A 27111-nucleotide genomic window follows, 5' to 3' on the forward strand; every position below is an offset into this window, starting at 1 on the left:
GCGAAAATGGCGGCCATCAAGTTCGCTTTATTTAAATGAATTTCCACATTAGTTTCCGTATTACCCATTGTATGCTTATGGATTGCCGTTTATAGACAAGCCGTCATTGTAAGCACTGTATTTGTCTATCGCATGCATGCAGCTAACGTGCATTTTGCATTCGCAGAGATCATCATTGGTGATCGATGCATTTCGAAAATAGCACATAATGGTTTGGAGGATGCAATTTAGGATATTTTCATCAATACCCTCGCCGATACAATAAACCAAATTACGGGAAATTCTCATTGTGACGCAGCGGGGTTCCCACAACCGCAATTATTTTGTCAATTGGTTTGACGAGATCCGGTGAACCACTAAAAAAAAAAAGTATCGATGCGCATCAAGCTGAAATTAGTTAAATTACAATTGTCGCTCAAATTATTTCTTGTTCTCTTTTTTTTATGATATTCGTTTCGCCGCATCAACGAGGTAATAATATTTAATTTGCTCGAGTTTGATTCGAAACGTAGGAATTTCATACCGAGACACATTTTATTTTCTACGCACATGTGGTTTTTCGAAGCGTTTGGTATTTGTATTGGCAGACGCCGAGTTATGTCCTCGAGACAAATGAAACTGCATGTCGCTCGTAGTAATTTTGGAAACCAGTCCATAATATCGATTGTATAAATAACGCGTGCATTAACACGTTCCGTGCCACGTGTACCATAAATGGTACACGTTAAACTTTACCATCAGGCCACGTGTACCATAAATGGTACACGCGGACATATTTATTTAAAGCGCTGAAGACATACATTTTGTGACAAATTTGATTGTATAAAATATATTTCCACCAAAAGGATGAGAGGCATTGTAAGAAATGCTGTATAGAACAAAGCACATAAATTTGTTTAATCGTTATATACACAATAACTATTAATTACAATGTTTGACTTTTTTAAAGCAAGAGCTGCATAAAAACGGTTGATTCGGGCAATCACTACTTATCTACTGATGATATAATGAAATATTATGTGATAATGTATCAATCTTTAGTCAAAACATCAAATGGCCTGAACGACAAGTTAGGCAAAAATGGGTTGGCACGGAACGTGTTAACTACGAACTCTGATTTTGAAAATGTAAAAGCAAATATACATCGGTTATGGATTTTCTGTGGAAGTAAATAAACTATATGTATTCGCGTGCACAAAAATATTTTATGCTTCCAGTTTTTGAGTTCATAAATAAATGTACATTTTTAATCGGGGTGTGCAATATTCGTATGTAGATATACTACAAGACCATACCCATGACAATATATTTACTGGAAAAACATTTTGATACAAGTATTCTGACGATATCTAAAAGGAATTTTTAGTAGAATCAAATAATATATTCTATAGAAACGATATTTTCATACTGAAAAATAATCTTAATAAAAACATCACTTCAATTTCGTTATATTTTTTAAAAGAAGAATCGCTTTAGACGCAAGCTCGAACGATGAACTTTTTAACATTTTTCACTGTTCACTTATCAGGCTAATATACATATGTAATAAGACTATAATGTATTAATTCAAGAAATGATTTCACGTTCAATTTATGTTCAATTGTTTATCGAGTAGAATTGTAGTATTATGTATAATATTAATAAGATTTCAGTCAGAATTGAAGTCAACTTCGAACAGCTCGCCCCTTTAACGAGTTAACGTGCTCCATTTAATAGCCGTAATTGCTTTGCATAACACTCGAGCTAGTTTCTAAGGAGCCGCGATTGCAATTCTCGACTGTCGGCGGTCTCAGTCTTCGCTGATACAGTGAGAAAGAAACACCTCGTTAACGATTATAACACTACCGCCTCTGTTCATCGTTTCATTAACGCTGTCCTGATAGCGGCAAGCCAGGGCATCCGGGATCAACGTTTGAAATCTGCGAAACCCTTTTCGTGGCAATGAATAAAAATATTCGTTGTTTTAATCATGCGATCAACAAATGTTCGATCAGCGCAAGTAATAAATTTTGAATAAGTGTAAGCAACAAAATTTCTGACGATTTTGACAAGTGCGTGTATGTTTGTCTTGCTTTAAATTTTAAATAATACGCGGTACGACGGGGAACTAATATTTGGTACGGGTTGTGTGGATGGTAATATATATCTTAGTTTAAGTATAGCCTGTGGTACCCGTAATAAATTGGATAAAAAAGACATCAATTATCGGTCGTCTCGCAGGCACATAAAAGTTCATTCAACCCGAGACAATTCAATGAACACGTGGTGACCTCTATCCGGCGGCACAAATTGCATATAACCCGCTTTCGTCCGAAATATTTTCTCGCGATTAGCATTTTTCTACGTTTAGTGACAGCACTAGTGGAAATTAGTATAATAAACTCGATTTGTTTAATTTTCTGAATGATATTAAATTACATGGTAATCACTATATAATAATTATATTAACTATAATTATTTTATTTAATTGTAATTATTATAATTGATTGTAATAGCCTGTATTTTTTATATAATTTTTTAATTATATAGCCTAGAGTGATTTAGACAGTGAAGATATCGTTTTCTTTAACGATAATGTGAGTGAAACTTCTTTTCTGTTAAATGTAAAGATGATAATATAGAAGAGAAAAATATATAAGGGACGTACAACATAAACAACCAAAAATAAAACCAATGATATGATTGGTAATCTCGACACTGCTTTCTCTGGAACGATTCCAAATCTTGACTAATCTCTACAAAGATCGCCGCCATTCGTAAGCGGAATCCCTTCTTTCGTGTGTCCTGCATCCTTGAGGAGGATAGTGTTTACCGAGTACAAACAACGAGCCTTTATCGCACCGTGCGTGAAATTATTTATCAATGTGAATGGCGAATGTGCCGCGTTGTATACGAAAAAAGTATATGTACGATGCATTATTTATCACTATCTGCATACCGACGAAATGCTGTTGCGTTTAACGTTAGGCTTGCGATCACGCAGTCGCCAATTATTTTTTATGTGCCACCCTTATTCGAAAACTCTGTAACGTACGTTAATCACATAACAATTCTGTACATTTGCATCTACAAATATATATTATATACGACACGAATTAGATTTATTATTATACTATTATTTGCTATTTATTATTATTCACTATTATATAATATAAACTAATAATAATATAATATTATATATATATATATAATATAATATTAATAATAATATAATAATAATATATAATATTCACTATATTTATTATTATTCACACTATTCCATGTCAATTTATTGCATACAGGTACTATTATCTGTTACATCATTTTATTAATTGTAACTATAGTTATAATGAACATATTACTCGAAAATAATAGAAATTAAAGCGTCGTCTAAAACGTAGGAATATCTTTTTCGCGAACGAATCGACTAATATTCTGATGTTAGCATCTGCAAAGTCGAAAGATGTCGATTTAATGTCGAGCATCTCAACATTTGAATTCTTATTTTGTTAAACGAATTACTTTAACTGAAGGAAACTCGTGAATCTGTCGGGACGGCACAGTGTTAATGTGATAACACATATTAAATAACGGAAGAAAAATTCCGTGGAGGGTGTTACGGAAATGTGGCGCCAAAGCGGCGCGGCGTCGCCTTCAAAATCGGGCGCAGGCGCGCGTATGGGGGAGCGTCGGATTGTAAACAAAACCGGAGGCGACCGCGTGGTTCGGATCAGTGAGCCGACGACTCTCACAGTCGTAGGAGTCAGTGAAACTATTTTCCCCCCCTATTCTTCCTCCCATCATCGAGCTCGATCGGACGTATCGCAGGTTCGCATCGTTAATTCTCCGGCAATCGATCACCCTGCGACGAGAAGAACTGCTGTCGAGCTATCGACAGGAACGGCGATTCCGATCGGGGGACAGTGATCGAGGTCCTAGAAGAATTTCGGATTAAAATTCCATCGACAGTCGATCCATCCTGTCCGCGCGCACTTCGAGTCCGCGAAAGAAGGATTAAAACTATCACGCACCAAAACGAAAATCAAACGAAAAATCTCTAAACGGAGGAAGTGCTGGGCGATCTCCAAAGTGCTGTTCAAGTATCACGATCGGTTAGAGAAAGATGCAACCGCGTTTGTAACTGGAAAAAGTCTCCAAGAAGAAGACTGGTTTTTTAGTTGGGTTTTTCACTCGGATCGCTGGAGGAGCAACTGGATCGGTTTCCCCGGCTGTGACCTGCTGCTTGTGTCAGCGAGCTTGGAAATTGAAAAGGGCCCCGGGACTGCAGGTAGCCTCAGAGAAGGGTCCAGGCCCAACGTTGTCAAGTTTCCTGGGAAAGTCGACACTGCGCAGTCAAGTCTGTGGAGAGCAACAGCGCGCGAGGAAAAGAGTGAGAGAGGGAGAGAGAGAAAGGGAGATGCGATAATAAAGTACCAAAGGTACATTGATAACTGGGAGCCGTCGAGTGTCACTACGGCAATCGGTTTGACTTTGGAACGATAACTATGCCCTCTAATCGGAAAATCGGTGGTCAGATCTGCTCGCCGGTTTTCACGTAGGAGAGACAAAACGCTGTCGGAGACAAATTTACAAACGATTACGAGCCACGGTGGCGGAGCAACGGTGATCGATCTTTGTAAATGTTGAGATTTCTGCATCACTGCGACGGTGATCGATTTTTATAAATATTGAGATCTCTGAATCACTGTATCGGCGATCGACGATAATCTGAGCGCGTTATCTGACGTTATCCGGGGATCTATAGTATCGATCGATTATCATCGATCTGTTGGTTATTGCGAGGCTCGTAAAAAAATGTCGCTCACCTCGACGGAGGAGTGGAACGAGACCTTGTCGATGTTGGGATTGTACTCGACCACGACGGTGCCGAACATCATCTTGAACCCGCCAAAACGGCACGTGACTGTCGTCGCTCAAGTTGTGCTCACCCTTGTGTACATAACCGGAGTGATCGGCAACGTGTCGGCCCTCATCATTCTTTTCCATCGTGATAAGGTAATTGCGTCGATCGGCTGGCTAATTGTTACCGGTTTAATTAATCGTTTTCTTTTCCGGCTATTTCGAACGTATTTACCATTTTCTGGGAAAGGGTGCGGTATGATTCGATCTTCGATATTTATAGTATGGCACTCGTAGCAATCAGAAAATAATAATATTATGCGGTTGCGAACTGCAAATATTTGCGCAAACGTATTTCTATGTTTATACATATTTCTATTGTATTTATTGCAAATTGCGAAGTTTCGAAAGACGGTAGACAATTTTTGTCACTATTGCATCTATAATAGCAGATTTGAGGATGGAATTTTCCCCTTTACAACCATTTTTGTCCATTAAAGATTGACAAAAAAGGCTTCCTGGCCTTTTATCGAGCCACGAATGAAAGATACACCGCAAATTTTACAATTGTATGAGTAAATTGCGGATCGCCATGTAAATTTCCATTTCCATGCTGAATGTTACAAAAAGTAAAACGAGGGAAAATTCTGTACGAATGTATGCAGGTCCGCAATCTAAATATACGGCACATCATACAAAATTTACGAGATTCGGCATGTTCGTCTCTTTTACTCCGTGGAACAGCAAAACGAGGTGTGCCTTAAGTTTTAGGGGTTCGTTGCGCGGGGGAACTTTCGATCGTTAAATTTATCGTGCATTCGTTCGTAAAATATTACATTTATACAGTAAGAAAATGAGACGAAGAGAATAGAATGTTAGCCCCGAAATATTCAAACACCAAGAGAAAATGACTAAGATCTGTACAAGCATAAGAGAAACGTATTACATTTTGCAGAGGAGAAACCCGAAGCACCTGTTGATGCTGCGCTGTCTGGCAACGAACGATCTGGTTGCTCTGTTGGGGATGCTAGTGCAGATGTACATCACAATATACGTTGGCAGCGTGATATCCACCAGAGGGTTTTGCTCCCTTCGTGTTGTATGGAGGCTATTCGGTTTATTCAGCGGTTGCGTAGCGATCGTGATGGCGGCGGAAAGGTGGCTGGCCTTGACGAGGCCCTTCGTCTATCAAAAGGTAAGTCAAGATTCTCGATAACTTCGTTCGGAGGGTACGTAGGGTGAGATTTCTTATACCTGCGAGAAATTTTATCGGCGGCCACTTTCACCAGCTATTTTTAGACGATCTATAAAATGGCTAACCCGAATCAGCGAAACAATTTCATATATACATACAATGCTATAAATACATTTCTCAAAATTTGTGCGGATTGATTCTCAGTCTGCTTTTTATTTTTTGTCCTGTAACAAATCTTGATGCGAAACAAGAATGTTCTGCATCGATTGCAAGAACAGAAGCTAAGCAATGAATGATACACGAATGATCATAAATCTTCGTAATCATTTTACTGTAGAAACATTTCAGCCGCTCGTTCGTGTCACTGAAAGTAAACGGTATTCTCGAAGTGTCGTCGGTGATCTTCAAAAAAATGTCTCCTCTTATTATCGCGTTCAAACGACGTCAGTTGCTTGACAAATTATCAATTTTATGAACGATCGTAGAGACCAGAAGATTTGTTACGTGCGTTTTTGGTGAAACTAAGCTCCTCCAGATATAAACGAGAGAGCAAGACGAGCGAGTTTCTCGGTCCAACAATCTTCGTAGGTTTTATCTCCACGCGATAACGCTCGTATTACGTTTGCTGTATTTTACGTACGAACCCGACCCATTTTTCAACCGATTCGAGCGACTTCGATCGATCTGAACACCAGTGACAATGACAGCACCACTTAACGTCTTCTAGACGTTGGTACGCTTCCTTGGTTAACTCGCTCGGTTGGCCGTGTCTAATATAAGATTAGACGAGATTCAACCGTCTTTCATGTTGCAAGCATTAACGAAGTTCTTTTTATCCGATGTCTCACTGACCAAATTAAAAAAATGATCGAACATTCTGTCAGAACCTTGATAAAATTTTAATTGGCATCTGTAAGATATGAGTTCTCCTCTTAGATCTCCTTAGGTGGCATCCTCTTCTTGGCTTAACCCCTTACGTGCACGCTCGAGTTAACTCGAGCGCGCTAAACTGGCCAAACTGTGCACACTCGGGATAATTCGAGCGGCGTTGTACTTTATGTTGCTATAATTTTTCACACTCGAATGCAATCGAGAATTGAAAACAACAATGTGAAAGCAAAACAAAAACAATCGTTTTATTGATATTTATCATTTACATGGGATTGTAAGCTATAACACTTACTTATTCAAGTATAAAATATATCCTTTTTCTACTTATCACTTACGACTTATCTCTACCTTGGGAGCCGCTTTCCGACAGCGTATTCATATTCAGATTCTGATTCGCTCATTTTTCAATATATATTTTACTAAAATATAATGTAAAATAAAATATAATAATAATAATAATAATAATAACAATAATAATAATAGTAATATTCTGAAAATTAGAATTGCAATAAAAATTTTGATTATTTTTGTATTTTTGTAATTTTCTTGCCAAGACAACGTTCTAAATTGTTTTTTTACATTAAAAAAAATTGATTTTTTTGGCCGGCCTTTTTAAAAAAAACTGTGCATTAAGGGGTTAATTAGACGGTTCATTTATAATTCTTTCACTGAATGCAACCGTTTTATTTCGTTTACGTAATCGATTATATGCAACAGAAGACGCAATCGCTAAGACACAGTTGCGGTAAGCATCGGCGGCGCGAGAGACGTCCCGCCAGCTCTTTCATTAAGTAAATCGACTCTTTCTTACCTAATTAAACAGTTTCGAGAACGGTTCAATGGTATCAATCCACTCAAGGTTAATGGCATCATTAGCTTGCGCTGCGTACGCGCCGATCGTTTACGCTACCCGCCGTTTCGCCGGCGGAATCTGTGATGCGGGAGTCTTTGCATTGTCATTCTCCGGATTCCGCAGGTGTTATACCTACATATACCTACAGTATCGGACGGACAGCGCGGGAATATTAAACCCCGTGTCCGCGACCGGTAATGCGTTTGTATCAATTTGCGTCCTTTTAAGACGCGGCGGAAACAATTATTTAAACCGACTCCGAGGCGGCGCGCGCTACGATAGAATTTGACTGCCGAAACTGTTCACTTCCGGCCCGTCTTCTACCTTGTTACGGTACTTACGGAATTAGTAGACGAGGAGCACAATATGCCGAGGATTATGCGATACATTTCCTAATTGTCGATCAACATTTTCATTTGTGCACTCTGTCCGCGTGTACGCAGTGACATCGTTAGATCGTTCGGAATCGTTACGTTGTTTGTATAGATCTTGTGGAACGGGCACACTCGCTTTATTAACTGATTCGGGAGGGTGCAACGATTAGGGAGGGTCATGGGTCACCGAAACGCGCGCGTGTACCTCCTCGTCATTCTCGCGATAATGATAACCGGCTTTAACTTTTTCCGAGAACGAGCGGGAAGCTACGTGATCGCGAACATCGCGCCTAATTACGATATTTCGGCTACTGGAATGCGATTAAGCGAAACACACGGCTCCCTCGCGGCTCTTATTAGTTTTTGTTCGATTCAAGGACGCGGTGTACGATTACGACTAACACCGATACTGGTTATACCGAAACTTGTCGTGTCGGAGGGAAGAACTTCTTGCCCATACCGTGACCCAAATATGGCAGGGACTTACACCTACGCTCTGCTCGATGTCTGCCGACGGCGTTTCTTTTGGTTCTCAATGGCAATGAAAGTGGTTCGATATTTTCTTCCTCGTTGAATTTACATATTTCGATCTATTTTGATCTATTTTCATCTATTTTTATCTCTTTAGATTTTTCAATCTAACATTTTCGTTCCTCTTTGAATTCAGATATTTTCTTATGCAACAACTAAATATAATATTTAAGTATATATATAGATCTATATATATATATAAGTATCCTCGTTTTTTAAAAGTTATAGTTATAGTTATTATAGTTATTTAAGTTACATATATTTTTTATAGTTATATATATAGATCTATATATATATAACTATCCTCGTTTTTTTAAAATTATAGTTATAGTTATTTAAGTTATATATATATTTTTTTAATAGTTATATATATAAAGTATATATATAGATCTATATATATAACTATCTTCGTTTTTTTTAAATATTATATTTAGTTGTTGCATAAAAAAATATCTGAATTCAAAAAAAGAGGAACGAAAATGTTAGATTGAAATATCTAAAGAGATGAAAATAGATAAAAATATATATACATATTTTTATCTATTTATTTTTATATATTTTTATCTATTTACTTTTATCTATTTTTATCTCTTTAGATATTGCAATCTAAATCTAACATTAAAAAAAAAATAAGGATAGATATCGTAGACACGATAGAATTCTTAGCGCAATTGTATATTCTCTCGTACAACAAACTAAACTGTTGGTGTTTCCGAATCTCGACTTTTGACAGACATCTGGCCAAGGTCGGTGAAATTAATGGTAAACCTTGCTGAACGGATGCGAGAACAGAGCGAAGCCATGGAGGATTTTACTTTTTCTTACGGTACGTGTATCCTCGCACGTACATGCGTTTTGTTATACCCGCGGGTCGCATCGTTATGGCATTCGACACAATAACACACTCTCCGTTAGCTTATCGTTTCAGTCGATTATTATCTGCCCCATAAAATCTCACGTTGTGAATAGAACTAAATAGAGTAAATTACATCTCGTTAGCACGCGAACGTATTGTCGTATAATTACAGCAGCTAAAGTAGCCACCACGATACTACAGTACCTTCGTTTATTTCGTTAGAATGAAACGTTCAATGATATAATTAATATATGTATTGGGTTGGCAACTAAGTAATTGCCGATTTGCTCAATGAAATAAAAAATTTTTTTACTTGGAACGAAGTTTAATCTGTAATGTATTTTCCATTTTGTTCGATGACCTTTTGCCACCTCTCTGACAACTCGAAAATTCCACGCTCGTAGAAAGTCTGATCTTTTTCGGCCAAAAACCGAGTTAAGTGAGATTTTACAGCGTCATCATCGTTAAAAGTTTTACCACGAAGGGAGTTGTCCAGGGATCGAAATAAGTGGTAATCCAATGGCGCGAGATCAGGGCTATATGGTGGGTGTAACATCAATTCCCAAGCAATATCCATCAATTTTTGCCGAGTGGACAAAGACGTGTGCGGCCTAGCATTGTCCTGCTGGAAAATGACACCTTTACGATTGACCAATTCTGGTCGCTTTTTTTTGACCGCTGCATACAATTTGTCCAGTTGCTAACATTCACGGATAATAAAAAATAACATAATAATAATAATAATAATAATAATAATAATTTTATAATATAACATTTACGGATATCATAAAAATGGGAGTGAGAGACATCTATAACTGAAATTGGCAATTACTTAGTTGCCAACCCAATAGAATTCTGAATAGAGCGATTAAATAATCTTTACGACTCTGATCTCTATAAATCGTTACGAATATCTAGGTTCATCAAAATACCATACTTTCTTTTCGTAAAAACATGTTGCTTGAAGAATGCTTTCGTACCAAAATTCGATCGGCATCACGACACAGTATCTTCCGTGACAGGAAGAATTTCTGTTGCACAGAAAAATGTGTTTTATGTTTTACGTATATCGTGTTTCCGCCGCGGCGGAGTATCTTTGAAAATGGGTCACTGATTCGTACCAAACTAGAAAGCGAAAGATACATGAAAATTCGAGGTTGCCGGCGATATTACCCGAGGGAAGCCTCAGATTGTCGCGGACACCATAAATTTGTAACACGATGCAATTTACTTTGAACGCAGCGCGCATGATTCAAGAGTTGAACTAACTAGAGGCAGCGGAGAATTTCAATCTCGTTGGTTATTGAAAACAGGAGCACGTGATCAAAGTAAACCAGCCCATCGACTTGGCAACGTGCGAGATTTACATTCGCGCATCATATTCATAGATTTATTTAAATGAAAAACAGATCATGGTAATCCTATGATTTGCATGGCACTGGATGCAATTGTTGGGGTATGCGGTGAAACGAATATTAATAGCAAAAATTATTTGCGATGATTATTATAATAAGAACAAAAATGACAATAAAGATTAGATCGCAACATTTTTATAATTCCACTTTCCTAAATCAAAGTGATCGTAGATACCCTTTCTCGACGGTCAATATTATTTGCATGGCACTGGATGCAATTGTTGGGATATGCAGTGAAACGAATATTAATAGCAAAAATTATTTGCGATGGTCATTATAAGGAGAACAAAAATGACAATAAAGATTAGATCACAGTATTTTTATAATTCCACTTTCCTAAATCAAAGTGATCGTAGATACCCTTTCTCGGCGGTCAATATTATTTGCATGGCACTGCATGCAATTGTTGGAGTATGCGGTGAAACGAATATTAATAGCAAAAATTATTTACGATGGTCATTATAAGGAGAACAAAAATGACAATAAAGATTAGATCGCGGTATTTTTATAATTCTACTTTCCTAAATCAAAGTGATCGTAGATACCCTTTCTCGACGGTCAATATTATTTGCATGGCACTGGATGCAATTGTTGGGGTATGCGGTGAAACGCATATTTGATAGCGTCGTTGGTCGACGCGGGCACATACGCGCGTGTAAAATCCGTATGTGGCATCATCGCCGGCATGTATCCTCCTCGCAGCAATGGAAATACTGAGAGATTTCTGGCGTGGTCGCAACGAAAGCGTGAAAGAGTGTATTCAAATTAGCGACGAGCGATTCATGAGGTGAAAACGCGCAGATTCGTGAGTAACGAAAATTCATATCTCGTCTCGTGTTGATCTTATCGACGTTCCTAATCTAGTTATTCAAACCTTTCGTTGCTTCAACAATTTGAATTCAGCCGACGTTAACACGTGACCGTAATCATAGATGTGTCACGAAATTTTCGATCAAAAAAGGTCGCATAATAAAAATAAATCTGCATCATAGAAATAAATGAGATATTTTTCTCTGTACAATCTTTTTTTTATCAATAACGCGGTCTATGAAAACGATGATTCGGTGTGTGTATGTATCTCGACAGGTTTCCTCGTAAATCCGAACCTAATACAACTTTGTTTATGAACCAGATACATACTCCTCATCTCCCGAAGCCATTTCTGATTATAGATCTTGGAATTTTCACTCGAGTCAACGCGTGTTAACCACCGTCTCAAGTAGCGAAGTTCAAAAATATGATTGCATGAATCATGCTATGCTATCAGCTACGTGCAATCGATGTTGTTCCGATGGTTTTCCTTTTAATCTTTCAGCCTAGTGCGGAAAGTGTTATCTGACCGGCCCATCTGTTTCAAATATTGCTCTATTCAAATCCGTGCAATATGGATTCGTTTCGTCGAAAACAATGCTCTCTTTGATAGGACTTCAGCAGAAGCACCATAACGTAACCATCGTTCACCGTAGCATTCAACGGCGTTCTGTCCAAAACGAAGCGCGGCGTGCCATCGTAAATTCACAACGTAGATGAATTCGAGATGTTTTTGATGCGTAGCTTGAGCCGTTTCTCTAGTGTCACTAATACGAGCTCGCTGACTCATTAGAAAGAGGCACGATAAAGCTTCGGCTAAAATGCCTGTTTTTTTCCGAACAGAATTCTCGGAGGGCTGCGACGATCCTTAATTTATCTGATGTCGGATAAAAAGCGGAAGGATGTGAGAACATTTTAACTATAAAAACCTGTTAAAGAATATTGGAAGCTCGGAAATCACATACTAACACTAGATGGTATATGCTTATTTTGCCTGGAATGAGTAAATTTGACTCAAATGTCACAGTTGAAGGTTTCGAAAGAAAATCAAATTTCATTTTAAAGGAACTTCATTCGGAACAATTTTGACATATACATTCTGGTTTGAAAATACATTCTTCGCAGTTCTTTTTATTACATTTAGCACAGACGCCCTTCTATTTCTTTTGGCACAGGAAATTGACCCTGAGACGTCTTTGAATTTGGTATTTTCGAGAAATCTACCAGTATTTATACCATTTTTTAACATTCCCCATAATGTCCTATCAACAGCTTTTTGCGTTGAAATTTCTTCGTTATCAGATCTATCTGCAGCGTCTAATTAATTTTCGGTTTCGAAATCCGGGATATATCGTACTCTTCTTTTGCTAACTTTAAAAATATTTAATACGTCAATTTGACTCGCATCCGTCGAAATGGACATAGCGCATATGGATTTTTGGAACTAAGGGGTGGAGAGGGGAAGGAATTAGTATTTGTATACATCTTGTAATTCTATTAAAAAATCAATAAAAATTATATTGAAAAAAATTATATATATATATATAGAAAAACTTGAATAAGTATATATATATATATTATTATATATTATATTTTAATAATTATAATAATATATATTATAATTAATTATAATATAATATATTATAATAATTATAATAATATATATTATAATTAATTATAATATTATAATATATTATTAATATAATATATATGTATTGCTTAATTAAGCAATAAAATCGTAAATGAGTCAAATTGACTCGTTCCGGCAATCTAGTGTTAATTTTTTCTATTTACAATTATTTCAAAATTCAATGTAAAGATTGATTTCTGTCAACTATTTCGTACATTCAGGATCATTCGGTTTATTTTAATGTTTTTTAAATTCGCAGTGACGGTTTGGAAACAGATTTGTCGGACTTGACAGTTCCCGGTTTTGCTTCAGGAGTGACAGAATTCGGAGATCAAAAAGCACGCATTATTCGTATCAGCGTTGTTGTTTCCTGCAATTTCCGTTTCGCTTCCATGTTTTATCTGCTCCCCGCGGAATAATCTTCCATTTTCTATTCTCGAAGCTTGCGCGTGTATCCCCTCGGGGCTGACAGTATGATTTCGCTGTACATATTTTCCGTTTGCAAAGAGACGCGATTTCAAGATATCAAACATGGTTATATATCCTTCGTGATATATATATCGTGAACGCATGAAGAATCACGTTTATTGCCATTCTTCGAATTTTACGAGAACGATTCGTTGCTTGCAGATTTCAATGTCAAGCATATTATACGAAATTATTTTATACGAAATTATTTTATACGATATTATTTTATACGATCAGAGAATATTAATAAGATCAATGAAAAGTAGCTTAAATTGCTCTGAATTTTCGTGATAGTATATCTATCAATATCGAGTGAATCGATGCTCGCAGGGATGTTGCAATCGAATGAAAATTCTCTATCTATCTAGTGACGAAACACCGTCAACAGACACTGTTGAACTGACGTCATGGTTTCCCTATCACGTGGTTCCTTTTATTCTTGAGATATCTAAAACAAGACACAAGGTCGACGATAGGGTCGACATCATCAAGTTCAATGACCCTAGAGGTGATCCTACCTAGCCCTGGCAATAAACTCACCCATTATAGCGTCGGGGCTCCCGAGACGTAGCAATCACATGATACTAATCGCGAACTCGATGGTTCTAGTTTGAAAACTGTTCCTCCCCAGAGAATACATAAAACTGACCTAACGGAATATAATTAAAATTCATGGATTTCTCTAATGGATCTTTAGGAAGGGCATCCATCGATCCTGTTCAATTACGTTTAATTAATAAGGCCTAGTATGGTCTCCGAATAAATTATGCACACTTAATTGTTACATTCGCTGCTTGGACGCGTATCAAGTTTATCATTTATCATTTGATAAATGGATGTATCATTTATTTAATGGAATAATTATCGTAAAGAAACAACTGGAAATGTGACTGGGTAAAAATAGATCGTAAAAACGTGATGGCTTCGAATAAAACTTATTCATCGAAATTGTTGTCGAATTGTTCGGTGATGAAAGATAAAACGTCGCTTTTAGCGATTATCATTTGCTTGTAGTTGTTGCTAATGAGGTTTATCGAAGGCATTGCCGACGGTCCGAAATCACCGAGATCGAGTAAAGCAGTCTGGCAAATAAAAGAGCCGGCTTCGATTCCACGTTCAGAAATTCAATTAATCAACACTTCCGGTTCTGCTTCTACCTACCCTCCGTTTCATTGGTTTTTCTCCGTATTTTTCTGCGTTTCGAGAAGCAGTAGACGATTCCGAAAGAGTCACTCGCAATGTTCGATCGATTAATTTCATTTGAGGAAAAGACCGAAATGTTTAACTCCAAGAATTATGTCTCATCTAATCGTAAAAGCTGTGCGAACGATTTGCGTAGCGTTCAAATTGATTTTATTAAATCGATCTATTGGTTCTCGAATGCAGAATCGGCGTAAGACGGCGCTATCGATCAAAAAGTGAATAGCTGCGAAAACTGTTGCAGCCTAATCCGTGACACCTATACATATTTTCCAGCAGGTGACGTATCCAATGATCGTACGTTGTATGCTGGCACTTTGGTTGATCGCCCTGGCCTTGACTAGCATGCCGGTTTTGGGTTTCGGCTTGTACTATAAGGGCGAGCGATGCGTCCGATACAGAGAAGCCACCGAACCGTCGGATGTTGCGTACGCTTACGTTTGGTTCGTTTTCGGTGAGTATACCGATACCATTGTGTTCGATAAGTTCATTGACGTACTTTTGCTCCGACGTCTCTGACGCGACAGGTGTTCCTATCGTGACAATAGTATTAACGCGGCATTTGCGGAAGAGTACACCGAACTTTTTCGAACGAGCCATGTCAACAGTACGTTTCAACATTTAACCCTTAGCGCTCCACGCGTTTCTCGAGTACTACCTAACAGCAACTCCGGCACATTTACGGAGCAAAGCGCCTGAAATAAAGGAAGTCTTATTTTGAGCGGAAAAGACTACACGTCCTTGTGAAAGCGTTCGATTTTATTCATTTTATGTTGCTAAGTATAAAAATGGGAAAAAAATATTTTAATCGTAATGGCATCTACTTAACATTATGCGAGGTCGGCGCATCGACATCGTGAATTGTGACCGAAATTTCCAAGCAGTAAATGCATCCTCATCGAAATGGGTAAATTTACTATTAATGATATTCTTCACAATTCTTAAATAAATATATCCCTCATGTTCTTTGACGCGATTTGTTATAAAATTAGCATTGCGAATCGTCTGTTGAATTCTGTTCGGATATGGAATTATTGAAACAAAAATATCTTTTGCGTGAGTTTGCCAGAATTTTTTTATTGTTAATCTTCACTGGAATCGGCTCAATTGATAATTAAATTAAATTAAAAATTAGTAAATATTCTTCGGACGTTCTAAAATAAAGTTGAACAGCGTTTTTCTGAAAAATATCATTACCAGCAACTCCGGCACATTTTTGGAGCAAAACGCCTGAGATAAGTCATATTTTGAGCGGAAAAGATTACACGTCCTTGTGAATGCATTTGATTTTATTTATTTTATGTTGCCAAGTATAAAAATGGGAAAATAATATTTTAATCGTAATGGCATCTACTTAACATTGTGCGAGGTCAGTGCATCGACATCGTGAATTGTGACCGAAATTTCCAAGCAGCAAATGCATCCTCATCGAAATGGGTAAATTTACTATTAATGATATTCTTCACAATTCTTAAATAAATATATCCCTCATGTTCTTTGACGCGATTTATTATAAAATTAGCATTGCAAATCGTCTGTTGAATTCTGTTTGGATACGGAATTATTGAAACAAACATATCTTTTGCGTGTATTTGCCGGAATTTTTGTATTGTTAATCTTCACTGGAATCGGCACAATTAATAATTAAATTAAATTAAAAATTAGTAAATATTCTTCGGACGTTCTAAAATAAAGTTGAACAGCGTTTTTTTGAAAAATATCGCTACCAGCAATTCCGGCACATTTTTGGAGCAAAGCGCCTGAGATAAAGGAAGTCTTATTTGGAGCGGAAAAGATTACGCGTCCTTGTGAAAGCGTTCGATTTTATTCATTTTATGTTGCTAAGTATAAAAATGGGCAAAAAATGTTTTAATCATAATAGTACACACGCTAAGCACGTTTTTACTACAAATAATAATTGCCAACGTCGACGAAAACATAGCATCTTCAGTGTAATCATGCTAAAAACGTTGGGCTCCGCAGCAGAGCCTTCGGATTTACGAAACAAATGACGGATGTCTCCATAGCGGAGCCAACGGAGAGCGTTAAGGGTTAATAGATGATCTTGAAAATATAATAAAAATATAATAAAATAGATAATCTTTAAGAAGATAATAATATTGAACCTTGGTCAAAATTATTTGCGATGATCATTATAAGGAGAAAAAAGTGACGATAAAGATTAGATCGCGGTATTTTTATAATTCCACTTTCCTAAATCAAAGTGATCGTAGATACCCTTTCTCGACGGTCAATATTATTTTTCATGGGATAACACCTTCTGACCAATATTTTCTAGCGTTCTCGGCGCGTCTAGGGAGTTGAAATATTCTTTTCCGCCACTATTATATTTCTCCTAAAATTTATTTCTCCCTAGATGCTCGTAAAAAATAACTAGACGAACGCTGAACATCGGCTTTCAATTGCAGGTACGGGTCTCTGTTTGTCCATAGTCTGGTGTAATTTGGCCGTTTCCAGAGCACTTAGCAGGTTGAGTCGGAAGGCCGGTGCTTTACGACGCGTAACAAGATCCTCTTCAAGAGCGAAACCTTTATTGACGATAGCGGGTCCGCCTTCGGAAGTCGTGGCGACTGCCGAGGAAAGAGCGTTTGCGAGACTGATGGCGGTGCTGTCGATTTCGTTCGTTATTTGTTGGATGCCGCAAATGGTATGTAAATAATGATCCATTCGATATTTTATTGCATCGCTCTCGGTTGATTAATTTTGCTATTTATAACCCTCGGTTATATATATATATAGACACAATTGAAACAAAGATTACGGACGAACTTGTCTCTCTGTTATATTGAAAAACGAAAACCCTTTAGTTTGATATGAAATGATCTTAATTATTTACTTAATAACCTTTAATTTTAATAACTTTTAATTACCCTGTAATACATGTTGAATTTCAACATATACATTGAACGCAAAAATCGATCTAGCTAATAGTTTCTTATTTACCACCTGATACGATTTAATCGTGAATGTGATAATGCATTATTTTATCTTTTCTAATCGTTATTGTTTTTACCGAGTTGAATCGTATCAGTTAACGCAGACATCTCTTAAAGAGAGAACGTATTTTATACCTTCTTTAATTAAATAAAAGTTCTAATTGAAAGTTCAAATAGTGAAGAGTATTAAAGTTATTCCCATGAGACTAAATATAATTCAATAATATTCTTTAATTTGAATGAAAAGACAATCAATTTAAAGCAGCGTTATTTTAAAAATGCCATGCAGCAGAATAATCGTGCCCAATCGAAAGCTAAATTAATTTTAATGATTATGTTTTAACTGTTACTGTTGATTATTTGCTTGCAAATAATTAAAGGCAGAGTTTTAGGTAAAAGTATATTTATTGAACACACGGAAACACAAGATCTAATATACAGGCTTGCTCTTAAGAGCTTAGAGACAACGAGTGTACTCGTAAGCTGCTCGCAGACGACCAACTAAAAAACGCGGAAGACACGCAAACTGTGGGTCGGAAAATCCTTAGTGGTCGTAAATAACCAATCCGCTCTCGCACCGCGTGTAACGGACTTTCGAGTCAAAATTTGCTCGACTCGAGTCGACGCGCGTTTAGCGCTCACGTGCCCCGCAGATGGGCCGCAAGAGCCGTCTTACCTGAAAAACGGACAAGCCCGTAAAACATACAAAGTACCCATTTTCAATAGCATCGAAAATGCCAGACATTTACAGTTACAAACTCTTACAAATTGTTACAATTCTTCGTCTTATACAAATTCTGACTGCTCGTAGATCGTTCTGATGACACATTTTTCACATTTTGTTCCACGCGTTTAACAGATTAACCCCTTAACGTGCACGCTCGAGTTAACTCGAGCGCGCTAAACTGGCCAAACTGTGCACACTCGAGATAATTCGAGCGGCGTTGTACTTTAATATATATATTAAAAATATATAAAAATATATTATATATATATATATATATATATTAAAAATATATATTAATTTTGCTATAATTTTTCACACTCGAATGCAATCGAGAATTGAAAATAACAATGTGAAAGCAAAAAAAAAAACAATCGTTTTATTGATATTTATCATTTACATGGGATTGTAAGCTATAACACTTACTTATTCAAGTATAAAATATATCCTTTTTCTACTTATCACTTACGACTTATCTCTTTCGCTTTCCGACAGCGTATTCATATTCAGATTTTGATTCGCTCATTTTTCAATATATATTTTACTAAAATATAATGTAAAATAAAATATAATAATAATAATAATAATAATAACAATAATAATAATAGTAATATTCTGATAATTAGAATTGCAATAAAAATTTTGATTATTTTTGTATTTTTGTAATTTTCTTGCCAAGACCACGTTCTAAATTGTGTTTTTTTACATTAAAAAAAATTGATTGGGGTTAAAGCATCTAACATTTCCAATTGTCGCAAAACTAAATTATGCTGTGCTAAATATGTACCATCTCTGGGAGCATAATCCTGAAAATATTAACCCCCGTTTGATCGGCTTTCTCTTCGCGGAACCACTTACTCCGATTGCTTCCGGCTACTGTCGCGGAGACATTCATTTTCCATCGAAGCCTCGCTCATGATTTAAAAAATGAATTGTGTGCTCCGAAGTTTTACGAGCGTATAAAACTGTTGGGAATTGTTCTGACGGTTTATCGATGTTTTATTCTCACGCGATGCTTTCTCGTTCGATATTATCTCGGGTGTACGGTCTCGATCGTTATCACAAACGATACATTTCGACAATGAACCGTAAGCTGTCTAGAAGAAAAAGAAACTTCCGGCTAGACTGTAGACTCTAGACTCATTTATGGGAAGGAATGACGATTACGTGGACTGATTGCGAACTATCGCACGAGAATATTTACCCTCGCGGTCGAAACGTCGATAAAATTCGCGATCGCGTTGATCGTGACGAGACTTTAAACGTCGATTGACACTTTACGATTCCTCGCCATATCGTGTCCTTAAATTATGATTAAGTACGTGTCGGAGCAGTAATGGGCAACTTACTATTTCTGAAATGAAAATCAACAGAAGCCGGTGATGAATTTTATATAACGAACGATGAATTTAACCATCGCGAAGGAAACTTTCTATTACATTCTTCAATATTCTGTGACATCTTTATGATACACAGGAATCAGTTTATTTAATATTAAGTTTATTTAATATTTTGCTATTTAACCCTCAGTTAGACACAATTGAAACAAAGATTACGGACGAACTTGTCTCTCTGTTATATTTAATAAAAAGTTTGTTTAATATTAAATCACAGTTAATATTGAATCACAGTTATCACGCATTTGTTATAGAAAAGAAGAATTAGAGTACTGTAATCAATACTGCAAATTTTATGTATTTAAGACAAAAGTAAATAGATCGAGTGCAAGATATTAACACTAGATTTACGGAATCCGTTAAAGCGACAGGTAAAAAATAATCGTTTAATTTACGATTATTCATATCGTAAAGATACATTTATAAGTTATCTATTCAATTTATATGTTACTTATGGCAAATGTTACAATAATAATTACGCATAACACTTGTTAATAATCAGAATAAATGTCTTATCGTTACTTGTATAAACTAATGTAAAACAGCTGTTTTTTGTGCTCCGTAAATCTAGCGTTAAAAACATTTAAACAATTCGAAAATTCTTGCGTCGTTCTCAGCCAATCAAGGTTGCACAAATATTATTCTGACAAAATGAAAAATTACGAGCATACAGTCGATTTCTATTTAACAACAGACGTTCCGAGAAAGTGTCGAGCGTCGATTATCTCAAGAAAAAAGAACATTGTTTCCGATGTAGAATCAGCCGATTATATTAACAGCCCGCAAAGGACTGTTAAATTCGCGACACATCTGATTAGCAAAGCGTGATCTCATCAAGGAAGAGAAATTATGTCAATTGGTCGTAGTTGGAGGAATGTTCGTCATTCTCACAGCCGCATTCTTCGAATTCCCAGCACAACATAATCGCTATTCATTCTGCCCCCGAGGAATACAATCGCATCGAACAATGCACCCGCGGCTGCCTCAATCGCACACAACTTCCTGCGCTGCCATCTTCTTATTCGATCGTTTTCTCCGCGTGCACGCCGGAAGTTTTCTCTCGAATCGAAATTAAACCACGAAACGTACAACCGAACGACGCGTTCGCGAAATTAAACAAAGAACACCTCCTGCCGTCCCGTGAACAGAAACACGGAACCCTTTCGTCGGACTCGCGTAGGCGCGTGTACCGCAGAATTAATGTAATGATTCGGTCGTGTAAAGATGCAAAATCCGACGTGCTTCCGGCCAGCCAACGCGAACCTTGGAAACATCGATTTAGTTTAGAATGTCTTCACGTACGATCGATCGCAACATCCGCACAACTATCGATGCTGGTTAAATCGTTCGCTTCGAGCGCGAACGGTGTCGGATGTTGAGCGCTTTCGAGATTGAAAAGTGTTCCGTCTCCGCGCAGGCCCCCATGGAAGTAAAATACAAACCTTGCCGTAAAATACAAACAAAACACCGTGGCTAGCAATAAATGATTCTCCACATTGCGATGTCCGTTTTGCATTGTTCGCGCTCTTTTGTCGGCAGATCTCCATACCATTGGCACAGTTGGCGCTCCAGCTGCCCCAGAAGGCGATATTAGCGCGGAAAGCAATTCACATGTTCCACGTGGCCGCAGACGTGCTCCTTTGTATTCACTTCACCCTGGATCCATACATCTACGTGCTGCTGAGGATGCCGAGGCCAAGATTCCGTCTCCTGAAACCGCTTTGCAAGATCTGTTGGCCAGATAGAAGCCGATCGAGTTCGTTCACAGGTGAATGCTTTCGTATCGAGCTGCAATCCGCTAATTGTGCGAAACAACGACGTGCGAGTTATTCGAAGACGGGCAATTTCGAGTGTCAGCTTCAAGGCGATACTTGCGTTCCAGCGTGAAAAATACGTTTTGTCTTTGCGAGCAAGAGACATTAGAATTTACGAGTATTTTATGTGAATGTTAACCAGTTAGCTGTGGCGCCTCCTTTGTAGAAGAACTGTGACCAATAAGAATCGAGTACGGCTGACGCGAGGCGGCCCAGTCAACCAGCGCACGAAGCCCAGTTCCGCTCATTGGCTCGGCCGCCTCGCGCCAGTTGAGCTGGGATTCGACCGCCTCGACCGCTGGCGCCGTTGACTCGGCCGTCTCGCGCCAGCTGAGCTCGCCTCTCATTGGTCACTGTTTTTCGTTAATAACTCGTTAACGGTGCCTCGGAGAACATTTTTGTAAAGGAAGAAGTTGCTTCAAATGACCTGAGAAACCCGCCATTTCCGGATTACGAGACACTTTTGGGACATCCTGTAGATCCTTGCTTTCAAATATATCACACAGAATTATATTATTAGTTTCTACATATTGTTATATTTTAATAATTTTCGGCTCGTTATTAATCATATTATCTGTTTTTCGTTAATAACTCGTTAACGGTGCCTCGGAGAGAATTGTTGTAAAGGAAGAAGTTGCTTCAAATGACCTGAGAAACCCGCCACTTTCGGATTGCGAGACACTTTTGGGACATCCTGTAGATCGTTGCTTTCAAATATATCACACAGGATTATATTATTAGTTTCTACATATTGTTATATTTTAATCATTTTCGGCTCGTTATTAATCATATTATCTGTTTTTCGTTAATAACTCGTTAACGGTGCCTCGGAGAACATTTTTGTAAAGGAAGAAGTTGCTTCAAATGACCTGAGAAACCCGCCATTTCCGGATTACGAGACACTTTTGGGACATCCTGTAGATCCTTGCTTTTAAATATATCACACAGAATTATATTATTAGTTTCTACATATTGTTATATTTTAATAATTTTCGGCTCGTTATTAATCATATTATCTGTTTTTCGTTAATAACTCGTTAACGGTGCCTCGGAGAGAACTGTTGTAAAGGAAGAAGTTGCTTCAAATGACCTGAGAAACCCGCCACTTTCGGATTGCGAGACACTTTTGGGACATCCTGTAGATCCTTGCTTTCAAATATATCACACAGAATTATATTATTAGTTTCTACATATTGTTATATTTTAATAATTTTCGGCTCGTTATTAATCATATTATCTGTTTTTCGTTAATAACTCGTTAACGGTGCCTCGGAGAACATTATTGTAAAGGAAGAAGTTGCTTCAAACGAGCTGAGAAACCCGCCACTTTCGGATTGCGAGACACTTTTGGGACATCCTGTAGATCGTTGCTTTCAAATATATCACACAGAATTATATTATTGGTTTCTACATATTGTTATATTTTAATAATTTTCGGCTCGTTATTAATCATATTATCTGTTTTTCGTTAATAACTCGTTAACGGTGCCTCGGAGAACATTGTTGTAAAGGAAGAAGTTGCTTCAAACGAGCTGAGAAACCCGCCACTTTCGGATTGCGAGACATTTTTGGAACATCCTGTATATTAGCACTTTGCACGTCGAACACCAATATCGTGATTCTTTCCTAATCTTATTTTCATAACAATGTAAACACCTTCGTGCGGGATTCGCCTGAAAATATATTCTAAAGTAATAAAGAAAATATTCTAAATATTTTTTCTAAGTCTTGAAATTGGAGAATATGTTTTTGTTTTCACTAAAATTACAATTTAAATAGCCAATGGTCACTGTACACTCATCATGACACAAAATACTGTCACTTCTCCATGACGAGTATACTCGTCAAACACGGCTAACTGGTTAATTTGTCTCGTCGATGCCAACCGCGAGACGAAGAATTTCTGGTCAGATCGTTCTCGACACGTTCCGGATCATTGTTCGATAAATAACCGGTCGCTTCGGGTTGCTTCTCTTAAGTATGACAGGATTGTACGTTCGATTTTGAAGATAATTATTGGTTTGTTAAAGGAGATCCCACCTTAATCGAATCTGTTGGCTCGACAGGAACTACAGATCATCACGGGAGCAGCGGTGATGTATCGACACCGATCACCGAGGCGCCTTCCACGCCTGTCAGCGAAATGCACGATCCACCCTTAGTGGCGGTGTCCGTTTGAGGCAGGTTTCTGCGAACGATCTTCCGGAAACGAGTCGAGAGTGACAACGTTACCAACGTTTGAGCCACTCCTCGAAGACTTTGGATCTTCGGAGGATCTTCGCATAAACCGATGGATCACGCAATGAAACATTGACTCGATTCGTACGATTGTCAAGATTAATTAAAAGCGTTCGAGAACTCGATGATCGCACTCGAACGCGACGACGAGCACTTCACGGTTTCGAATTTGGAGACTGTGTAGACAAAGGTGTTCGCGATCAGCTCTGGAATCTCTCTTTTTCTTTGGCGGAACTTTGAGATCCCACGTTGAGTCGCCGAAGAACAAATGTGTATGTCGGAGAACGATACCTCGCTGATATTTTGTGTACAATTTACATCGGGTTTTGTTTTCATACTGCTTAGAATTTCTGCGTTGTCATGTTTTCTATGTGTCGTGGATGATAGCGATCCTTTGCCAACCGTGCGAGTGACGATCAATGGGAACATAAATGACTCAAAGGGATTTAACAGCGAGGATTATCCCACGCCATTTTTTTCGAGAGTTATGATTTTGGACCTCGGATATCTTAGCGTTAAGATTAACCTATTGCATAGATTCGACGGCTATTATTAACACGTTGAATGCCACGGGGGTCACCGGTGACCGGCACTTAACTTGGCGGTGACGCCATGGGGGCCACCGGTGACCGGCGCGCCCAAATTGATAGATATATATATAATTTAAAACAAATGTCAATATCTAAAATTTTGTTTTATTACCATCGTCAACTCAAACAGTGACCCCTGTCGCAATTAATATGTCAAACATGGTTATACACTGTAACTTATCTATTGCAGATAATATTTCAACATTATATGTATCGCATAAAAGAAAATTCATCGTGGCGCCACGGACAATTTCTGTAAAACCGGCGTGGCATTCAACGTGTTAATTCGAGTAATTGTTATTCGATTCGAATATCTCTATTGTTATTGTTACTTAACAATTGCTTATTGTATATTTTTTAATGTTCGATTTTTTTTAGTTTATTTTATACCATCGCCGTTTGGCATAATGCTATATATTCGCTTGTTCGGTTGGCAACACGATAATGTTCACATCATTGTCAGTTTCTTTCCATTGTAACTTCGATCGGAACAACTGAAAATATTTGACAAATTAGGATTCCATACAGTTTATGATTATTCCAGCGGTCGATGTTATTCCAGAAAATTGTTAACACGTACACATCTTGCGAGTTCCATTTTAACGGACATGCATTGCTTGTTAATTGGAGAATGAGGAAGACTCTACTCGTTTGCGATTTGCAAGTGAGGACGAGTGTCGTTTATTTCGGTGAAATTATACGAGCGTTAACGGTAGACTGCGGATGTTTATGGAAATTGATACTTCTACAGATTCATGTAATGCCATAACCAGTTAATACGTTTTAATAATCTTGTCGGGTAAAGAACATTTGCGTTGCGTGTGTTGGTAACACGTTGAACGCGATCGAAGCTACTAATTTATTGTTTCCATTCGGCTGTATCTATTGTAAACGCACACACACCTAGAATCCGCAGTTCTTAATTATCAAAATTAATTTAAGGATGTATAAAATCGACGCACCAAATTATTATATTTCAATCGGAAACAAATCGAAGTGAAAGCACCGCTTTACAAGATTCGATACATTGTACTTCTGTAACATTCGTCTAAGTATAAATGTATGTCTAGTCAATAAAATAATGCAAGCGAGCAAACGAACAGAAACGTGAGCACAAAGCGGATATTTACCAAAGTATTGAATGTTGAAGCGTATTTAATCGTACAATGTACTTTCTCGTGTAGATTTTAAGGGGGAAGCACGTACACAATTTCTCGCGTCAGAATTTACTTATGCGTGTATTATACACATATATCTGCCGGTGAAATTCATAGTCATGTATATTTTACGATCTTCTACTGTGTTTGTAAGAAAATACCAATAAAACGGAAATACGTTCATTTTGTTTCAACTGTATTAATTTTCTCTGCAAAATATACTCGTAATTGATTCTAACAGTCAGTTTGCTTTTCAATTAAAAATTTAATACCGTGGTTCGATAGTCCTATATCCTGCTGTAATATTCCTTCTCAGACTCAATAATTTCCACTTCGAAGCAAATATTTTTCAATCTGCTTTTAAAATAAAAATTGAATACTGTGGATTCGATAGTCCTATATCCTGCTGTAATATTCCTTCTAAGTCTCAATAATTTCCACTTCGAAGCAAATATTTTTCAATTTGCTTTTAAAATAAAAATTGAATACCGTGGATTTGATAGTCCTATATCTTGCAATAATATTCCTTACCAGTCTCAGTAATTGCCACTTCGAAGCAAATATTCTTCAGTTTGCTTTTAAAATAAAAATTGAATACCGTGGATTTGGTAGTCCTATATCCTGCAATAATATTCCTTTTAAGTCTCAATAATTGCCACTTCGAAGCAATTATTTTTCAATTTGCTTTTAAAATAAAAATTGAATACCGTGGATTTGATAATCCTATATCCTGCAGTAATATTCCTTCTCAGTCTCAATAATTGCCCCTTCGAAGCAAATATTTTTCAATTTGCTTCTAAAATAAAAATTGAATACCGTGGATTTGATAATCGTAAATCCTGCAGTAATATTCTTTCTCAGTCTCAATAATTGCCACTTCGAAGCAAATATACTTCAGTTTGCTTTTGAAATAAAAATTGAATACCGTGGATTTGGTAGTCCTATGTCCTGCAGTAACATTCCTTTTCAGTCTCAGTAATTTCCACTTCGAAGCAAATATATTCTAGTTTGCTTTTAAAACAAAAATTTAATACCGTGGATTTGCTAATCCAATATCCTGCAGTAATATTCCTTCTCAGTCTCAATAATTGCCACTTCGAAGCAAATATTCTTCAGTTTGCTTTTAAAATAAAAATTGAATACCGTGGATTTGGTAGTCCTATGTCCTGCAA

The 27111-nt window shown here is 37.3% G+C and overlaps 1 protein-coding gene across 3 annotated transcripts; it reads left to right on the forward strand.

Annotated features, from left to right (window-relative positions):
• Positions 1–3285: 3285 nt before the first annotated feature.
• Positions 3286–26122, forward strand: LOC117221708 (prostaglandin E2 receptor EP3 subtype). Of its 3 annotated transcripts, none has more exons than XM_033472878.2 (6): positions 3286–4995; positions 5795–6034; positions 15339–15516; positions 17492–17730; positions 21680–21908; positions 23985–26122. In XM_033472878.2, exons 1-6 carry the CDS (start codon positions 4795–4797, stop codon positions 24131–24133), a joined length of 1236 nt encoding a protein of 411 aa, XP_033328769.1. In that variant the 5' UTR covers positions 3286–4794; the 3' UTR covers positions 24134–26122. The 3 variants fall into 3 exon arrangements, with proteins under 3 accessions (XP_033328769.1, XP_033328770.1, XP_033328771.1); XM_033472879.2 differs by having other exon boundaries at positions 3287–4995; positions 15342–15516; XM_033472880.2 differs by having other exon boundaries at positions 3289–4995; positions 24021–26122.
• The last annotated feature ends 989 nt before the right edge of the window (positions 26123–27111 follow it).

Source organism: Megalopta genalis, chromosome 7 (genome assembly GCF_051020955.1).
Source record: "Megalopta genalis isolate 19385.01 chromosome 7, iyMegGena1_principal, whole genome shotgun sequence".
Classification (NCBI taxonomy): Eukaryota; Metazoa; Arthropoda; class Insecta; order Hymenoptera; family Halictidae; genus Megalopta; species Megalopta genalis.

What these genes read in the sequence shown, in the direction of transcription:
- LOC117221708 (XM_033472878.2), top strand. Translation starts at nt 4,795, where the DNA reads ATGTCGCTCACCTCGACGGAGGAGTGGAACGAGACCTTGTCGATGTTG. An exon ending in TTACGTTTGGTTCGTTTTCG is followed by an intron (nt 15,517 to 17,491) that starts GTGAGTATACCG and finishes TTTCAATTGCAG; the next exon opens with GTACGGGTCTCTGTTTGTCC. An exon ending in CCGATCGAGTTCGTTCACAG is followed by an intron (nt 21,909 to 23,984) that starts GTGAATGCTTTC and finishes GGTTTGTTAAAG; the next exon opens with GAGATCCCACCTTAATCGAA.